Genomic DNA, 8,269 nt, shown 5'->3' on the forward strand with positions numbered 1-8,269 from the left:
TTAAGAATTTTAGAGTCTTTTAAGCACAACTTTTTTTTAAGGTAAAAGCTACTTTTGTGTTAAAATTAAAAAAAGCTTAAAAAATAAAGCTGAAAGCTGTTTGATAATTGTATAAAGTTATTTTTAAGATTTTGAAGAGAGTGAGATGAAATAATTTGTTATTAGGATAAATGATAAAATTAATAAATACAGGTTTAAAATAAGGGTAAAATTAAAAAATAAATATGAGAATTCCAAAATGCTGACATACATCTTAAAAAAAGCTCCTTAGCTTTTAACTTTTTATTTTTTTCTTCATCATAAAAAAAGATTTTTTTTATGAAAAGAGCTTTTGTAATATTATGTTTGACTAAACTTTTGTTTATCCGGATAAGAGAAGCTAAAAATAAGAGTTTCGAATCAGGCACTAAGCTCTTGGAAGAGTTGATCCTTGGGCACTTCACATGGTATTTGTTCTTTGTCAGTGCTTTATGAGCAAAAGGCTTTTGTTTGAGGGGTTTTTTGGGATGTAAGTAAATCCAGAAGTCCCGAGCTTGCACCTAAAAGCTTAAGCATTTGGGAGAGCTGGTGGTTTGCTGGGTTTCTTAATTTGAATTATGTGATGTAATTTGCTATGGAAATATTAAATTTAATTTTCAATTACAGGAACACCCCTTCCTGACCCTCCAAAAACTCCTGAAGGGATTCGAGCTCGGATTTGGGTATTCCTTACTGTCTTCTGTTTGACCCTGTTTACTCTCTTCCGATCAGTCACATGCCGTGTGACCAAGAAACTTCCTGCAGTATCATCTGATGATAATCTTCCACCTTCAATGACTCAAGCTAATACAGAGGCAATTCTCCTTTCCTCCATGAAGAAAAGGTTAGGTGAGCTTGAAGAGATGGTTGACACGCTCCAATCTAAGTCATCTGAGATGCCTTATGAGAAAGCAGAATTGCTAAACGCTGCTGTCTGCCGGGTGGAAGCGTTGGAAGCAGAGTTAATTGCAACTAAAATGGTAGGATGCTATAATTTTGTTTTCCTTTTTATATGTGCATATGTGAATGTACAGACATTTATTAAGAAATTTATATGTGCATATCTATTACATTTATTTCTTCTTTTTCTTATTTGTTTATCATCTTTATTTAAAACTAAAAATATGCCTTGTTTCCATTAGCTGGCGGCTATGTGAATGTACAGACACACACATGCGATGTTTTTCTTCATGTCTGATTATCTTACATTTAGTGTTAAAAAAATCTTTCAATCTGCATGGAACTGAGGCACGATAATTGTTAAATGTTTTTCTACTAATGTTAATTATGTTACAGAAGTTTTAATTGTTTTAGATTATCATTTCTTTACAGTTTTCACTTCATGGTGAATTATCCAAATTGCGCATTGCAGTTGTGCTTTTGTGCTTTTGTTCTCTTTATGCATGCATATCTTTTTCCCCATGTTTATTTTTGGGTGTATTTTCTAAATGTCATATTATGGCTGTGGAGATCTGATGAATGCATAGTTTTTCATTTTTTCCTCACCTGAGTAATCCTTACATTTGCATTTTCTGGATTGTGCAATAGGCTCTCTTTGAAGCTTTGATGAGGCAAGAAGAGTTGCTTGCTTACATTGATAGAAAAGAAGAAGCTAAGTTACGGGTAAGTTATCACATGTATCTTTTGAACACAACCTTAGAGGGACATTTTTCAGGTTTCTGATATTTCTCTTTCTTTCATTTTGCTGCTTGTTAATCAGAAGAAGAAGCTTTTCTGGTGAGTTTTGTTGCTGTTAGAAAGAGAGACGCTAGAGGTGGGTGTTTTTAATCATGGTGTTTCTAAGGAGTGTTGACCTTGTCATGATGTAAACTCTGAACACTGGCTTAGTTTACACTAACTTATTTTGTAGTTTCCCAAGTAATTCCCTGGGCGTTTTTAGTAGTTGTAATTGCGATTTTTATGGAAAAAAACAGAAATTTGTTTAATTCCACTTAATCAAGATTAATAAAAATTTAAATTTTAAATTGCAAAAATAAGGATCAAATGTTCTAATCAAATTTATTATTTTTATACATTCAGACCGTAGATTGGGTTCTTTCGAGTATTTAGAAAATATTTTTATTTTTCAAAAGTTGTAAATTTTTGAATTACACTAAATTTTTAAAATAAGTACGAAATTTGTAGGTTGGGATTTTGTTGATTAGTACGAAATATTTTTTTTTGGAAAACAAAAGTAAATTTTTGAATACCACTCAAAATGTTTGTTGAAAATGTAGAGAAGGAAAAGGGTTTACGGAATATCAAAAAGGGTGTTAGTAAAAAATCAAATTTTAAATTTTAAAAAATCAGAACCGAAAGTTTGAATTCCATTTATTTTCTTTTTTTTAGATTTGAATTTAAATTGTAGGGTTGGATTTTTTAGTATTTAAAATTGCGTTTTTTATGGAAAAAACAGAAATTTGTTGAATTTCACTTAGTCAAGGTTAATAAAAATTTGAATTTTAAACTGTAAAAATAAGGAACAAATATTTTAATCAAATTTAATATTTTTATACATTTAAACCGTAGGTTGGGTTATTTCGAGTAATTAGAAAATATTTTTAATTTTTTAGAAATTGTAAACTTTTAAATTACAGTGAATCAAGATTAAAAAAAATCCAAACTTTAAATTTTAAAAATAAGTACCAAATTTGTAGGTTGGGATTTTGTTGATTAGTGCGAAATTTGTTATTTTTTTTGGAAAACAAAAGAATTTTTTTAAATACCTCAGTGATGTTTGTTGAAAATGTAGAGAAGGAAAAATGGTTTAGGGAATATCAAAAAGGATGTTAGTAAAAAAATCAAATTTTAAATTTTAAAAAATCAGAACCGAAAGTTTAAATTCCATTTATTTTCATTTTTTAGATTTGAATTTAAATTGAAGGGTTTGATGTTTTTAGTATTTAAAATTGTGTTTTTTATGAAAAAAAAAAACAGAAATTTGTTGAATTCCACTTGATCAAGGTTAATAAAAATTCAAATTTTAAACTGCAAAAATTAGGAACAAATATTTTATCAAATTTATTATTTTTATACATTCAAACCGTAGGTTGGGTTATTTCGAGTAATTAGAAAATATTTTTAATTTTTTAAAAATTGTAAATTTTTGAATTACTGTGAGTCAAGGTTAAAAAAAATCCAAACTTTAAATTTTAAAAATAAGTACGAAATTTGTAGGTTGAGATTTTGTTAATTAGTACGAAATTTGTTTTTTTTTTTAAAAAACAAAAGAATTTTTTTGAATTCCACTGAATCAGGTTAATAAAAATCCAGATTTCAATGCCATGTATAAATAATTTAGGACTTAATTGCAAATTCAACATCACATAATATTTAATAAATTTCAGTTAAAAAAAAGATGTCAACATTTATAAATGTAACTCCAACAAAAAACGGCAATTCAACATTCTGTTGTAATAAACATCATGTCCGAAGACGCAAAACAACACTCTTCAGTCACAGTAGCCCAATCTACGGGGTATTCTCATCTGCTTCTGCATCAAATCTATTTTTAAAAAAAAGAAAGAAAAAAAATTCAAATATAAGTGTTTTGACTATGCGTAAGCAAATGACATGGTTTGCATATTATATTAATAAAAGAAGAAATATATATATACCACTGAAATAAAAATATAAATTATAAAATACATAACTCTTTTTCAAGCTTTATTCTCTTCGCCGTCCGAACAGCTGAAAATTTAAATTCTCCAGCAATGGAATCCTGAGAATTGATCACAGGTGACAACATCGTCAGAGAGATATCACCAACGTCAGCACTATCACAGGTCTGACTCTCAACATCCTATTTTTTTTTCATACAAAAAAAAGGTACGTCAAGTATTTATGTTATTTTTTGTTTTCGTGACATGAATCTAAATCCAAATAATGGGTTACCGCAGCCTTTTTTGGTTCCGACGATACAACTTCATTTTCGCAAGCATTATCAAAATTTGCTTCATCCTGTGATATACAACAACCAACAACAGTCAACAAAATGAATAAGAAAAATGGATATCCAACAGAAATATATAAGAAGCATGCATTTGGATCTATAAGAGATTTAATGAACGCTGAGATTATGTCTTCCCTCATACAAATTTTAGAAACTTGATATTTGGGCTCACTGTATGAGTTCAAATCCTTTTGCTTCACATTTATCTTGAACAACATTGACTTCTCATTCAGAACATTTAACTCTTCTGGAAATTGATCCAAATCCGCACACTAAAAAAAAAGGAAAAGGAAAAAAAATTAAATTGAAAAATAAAAATAAATAAACATAGCGCAAACAGAGTGCACACAACGACAAAAATACATGTTCACTATTACACAGCAATGATAATACAAACCCTCTTGAAATGCAGCTCGCGCAATTCACCAGCACTCATTCCCAATAAAGACACACAGTCGCGATCAAACAGAAGAAATGCCGCGGAATCTGTGTTATCCACAACTCTGACCTGAACACTAAATCTGGAGTTTTTTCGAAATTGTATATCAGCAACAAATATTAACGACACAGATTAAAGACGGATTATAAACGAAGAACAATATATTACCTCGGATAATAATCTTCCCAATGTTTTTGGCAGTTCTTACAGTACCACTTTTCAAAATCCTCACAAACGGAAAATGGACATTTTTTGCAAGACTTGTACCACCAGTTGTATTTGCTCTCAATAGCTTTTATAGTCCCGTACGTGATGCACGTTGTAACCTTAAATATAAACCAACAAAGCTTAAAAAATCGATACAGACTTGACATAATTCAAGATAAGCAAAAAATAAAAAATCGATATTTACTTCACCATAAAGCTTAACATCACTGATAGACTTCTTTTCAGTCTCCCTAAGAATAGGAGGACTGAGTAGACAACTGAGTCATCCTCAAACTGCTTTCTACATCATCAGCCGAAAGACTATAAAGCAAAAATTCATAATTCCATCAATGAATAACCGAATAAATTGTTACATGAGTTCAAGAAAAATGAACACACCATTTTTTGAACTTAACGATCTCTGGCACCTTCGAATCCGTGACAATCCTTGTTGTATATTTTGTATTTGTTATCCCAACCTTACCTATCGAGTTGAAAATATCAGATAAAAACCGAATACAGAAGCCAAAAAAATTTAAAATAACATAAACAAAAACAGAATACAGAAGCCAAAAATATTTAAAATAATGTGAACAAATACCGATTACAGAAGCCAAAAAAATTTAAAATAACATTTCGTTTGGAAAAAACATACCCCTAAAACATTTTTTCCTTCCCAGTTGGACTATCAGGACGTTATGAGGAGTGTCGCTATTTGCCAAAAAAGACTGCACCTCATCCATATAATGCTCCCACAAAGTGCTCTCCAGCTTGTGACCCCTACACATGAGTTGCAACAAGCACAACGTTAATACACGAAAAATATAAGCTAACAGAACTTGACAAAATTAATGTATTTAACTAAAAAAATTTAAATACCTCAGGTTGTCAAGCTCCAACACTACCATTTTTGTCTTCCTACCAGAAACCACACGATCACAAGCTTCTCTAATTCCTGAGCTTAAACCAATGACGTCTACAAAAAGAGAGGGCAGCAAACAGTTGGTGAAAAAAATTGCAATAATTAGAAATTGGATAACAGTAAGGAAAAATACATTACTGACTAAATAAGGAGAGTCAGACGTTTCTTTCTCAACGATGTCATAATCAACAAAATCAAATTCACTTGCAGAAATATCAGAATCAACAATTGATTTAACATCAGTCCTCAAGTTGAAAGAAAAACGATATTGATGCTTGGTTGGCCTGAACACATCGCTATTAAATCCAACTCCAATTTTTTTTTATAAAATAGCACTCTCCTTCATGGATTTTCTTTCGCACCGGCAAAGAATCCTTGACAGTGGCATGGATCCTACCACCCTACAAAAGAACGCAGCCAACTCACATCAATAACGTTAATTAAAATGGAACTTGCATAGAGATGGAAGATTTAAAATATGCAAAGATGGAAGATTTTAAAAACCCAGACAACTACATGTTCATCCAATAAAACCATTTCAACATTGTCGTCAAAATCTCTACGTTGAAAATTAGGAACTTTCCAAGCACGAACCAACTTCACCTTAATCCTCCAGTCTTCTTTGACAGGATTGACATCCTTCAGAAAATCATATTTTGAAAACATGTTTTTTGTAAGACGAAAAAAGAGATAAGCAAGAACCGATGCTGAGGAAGCAATGCGTGTATCAGCACAAACGTAATGAAGTGTTGGTATAAAATACAAAGCAGATGTATTTTTTTAATTATTTAACATTAAATGAGTTGCTTGTCACCATTAAATAAGTTTCCTGTCACCATTAAGAATTCAAAAATCAAATTTAAAATTTCAAGTTAAAATTCAAATTCAAATTTGGAAATTAAAAGAGCAATCAGATATACATTAATGAGTTGTCTGCCACCAACATTTAAAACAAATCTTGACCATTGATTTAAATCAACAAATCTTGTCCATCGAATTCATCTTGAAAAATTGATTTTGTTTTATATTTATTTTATTCATTGATTTACCAAAGAAGGAAAAGTTAATGTGAACACAAAGTAGTAAGTGAAGGAGAAAGCGACACGTCAGCAAACTTGCCAAAGTTTGAATTCCATTTATTTTCTTTTTTTTTTAGATTTAAATTTAAATTGCAGGTTTGGATGTTTTTAGTAGTTATAATTGCGATTTTTATGGAAAAAAACAAAAATTTGTTGAATTCCACTTAATCAAGGTTAATAAAAATTAAAATTTTAAACTGCAAAAATAAGGATCAAATATTCTACTCAAATTTATTATTTTTTTACATTCAAACCGTAGATTGGGTTCTTTCGAGTATTTAGAAAATATTTTTATTTTTCAAAAGTTGTAAATTTTAGAATTACACTGAATCAAGGTTAAAAAAATCCAAACTTTAATCTTTAAAAATAAGTACGAAATTTGTAGGTTGGGATTTTGTTGATTAGTACGAAATACTTTTTTTGGAAAACAAAAGTAAATTTTTGAATACCACTGAAAATGTTTGTTGAAAATGTAGAGAAGGAAAAGGGTTTAGTAAAAAATCAAATTAAATTTTAAAAAATCAGAACCGAAAGTTTGAATTTCATTTATTTTCTTTTTGTTAGATTTGAATTTAAATTGTAGGGTTGGATGTTTTTAGTATTTAAAATTGCGTTTTTTATGGAAAAAAACAGAAATTTGTTGAATTCCACTTAATCAAGGTTAATAAAAATTCAAATTTTAAACTGCAAAAATAATGAACAAATATTTTAATCAAATTTATTATTTTTATACATTCAAACCGTAGGTTAGGTTATTTCGAGTAATTAGAAAATATTTTTAATTTTTAAAAAATTGTAAATTTTTGAATTACAGTGAATCAAGGTTAAAAAAAATCCAAACTTTTAAATTTTAAAAATAAGTACGAAATTTGTAGGTTGGGATTTTGTTGATTAGTACGAAATTTGTTATTTTTTTTGGAAAACAAAAGAGATTTTTTGAATACCACTGAATCAGGTTAATAAAAATCCAGTTTCGATGCCATAGATTTAAATGAGTTGCCTGTCACCATTCAGAATTCAAAAATCAAATTTAAAATTTCAAGTTAAAATTCAAATTCAAATTCAAATTCAAGTTTGGAAATTAAAAGAGCAGTCAGATATACATTAATGAGTTGTCTGCCACCAACATTTACAACAAATCTCGATCATTGATTTAAATCAAAAAATCTTGTCCATCGAATTAATCTTGAAAAATTGATTTTGTTTTATATTTTTTTATTTTATTCACTGATTTACCAAAAAGGGAAAGGTTTTTAAAATTCTGTAGTGTGAACACAAAGCTGAAAGTGAAGGAGAAAGCGACACGTCAGCAAACTTGCCAAAGAATGGAATTCCTTTAGAATAATAGATTAGAATAATAGATATTGTGGAATTAAAGAAAGTAAAATATTAGAATATTATAGTTATGTAAAGTCTTATTTAACTAAAAAAAATTAAAACATTAAATTTTTAACCTATAATAAAAAGTTTACTAAATAAATTTTTTATTATAAGTATTACTTAATAATAAATATCATTATTTTAACATATAATACGATGTTTAATTTTTTTTATATAGACTCACTATTTAAGGATTTATGGAAAAATAATTAAAATTTTGTTTATATTTCACTTGTATTTGTGTGCAAATATTATTTCTTTAAAAGATTAAA

The 8,269-nt window shown here is 28.8% G+C and overlaps 1 protein-coding gene across 1 annotated transcript; it reads right to left on the reverse strand.

Annotated features, from left to right (window-relative positions):
* Nucleotides 1–3,489: 3,489 nt before the first annotated feature.
* LOC133301705 (uncharacterized) lies at nt 3,490–6,204 on the reverse strand. Its single transcript, XM_061501380.1, has 13 exons — nt 6,055–6,204; nt 5,875–5,939; nt 5,677–5,741; nt 5,496–5,592; nt 5,272–5,396; nt 5,016–5,100; nt 4,822–4,894; nt 4,578–4,735; nt 4,368–4,491; nt 4,126–4,242; nt 3,913–3,978; nt 3,672–3,820; nt 3,490–3,523 (listed from the first exon to the last, which is right to left on the reverse strand). The coding sequence occupies exons 1-13, from the start codon at nt 6,202–6,204 to the stop codon at nt 3,490–3,492; spliced, it is 1,308 nt and encodes a 435-aa protein (XP_061357364.1).
* Nucleotides 6,205–8,269: the final 2,065 nt, after the last annotated feature.

This window comes from Gastrolobium bilobum, unplaced genomic scaffold (assembly GCF_033153095.1).
Source record: "Gastrolobium bilobum isolate Gb01-03AN ecotype WA unplaced genomic scaffold, APGP_CSIRO_Gbil_v1 utg912, whole genome shotgun sequence".
Taxonomy (NCBI): Eukaryota; Viridiplantae; Streptophyta; class Magnoliopsida; order Fabales; family Fabaceae; genus Gastrolobium; species Gastrolobium bilobum.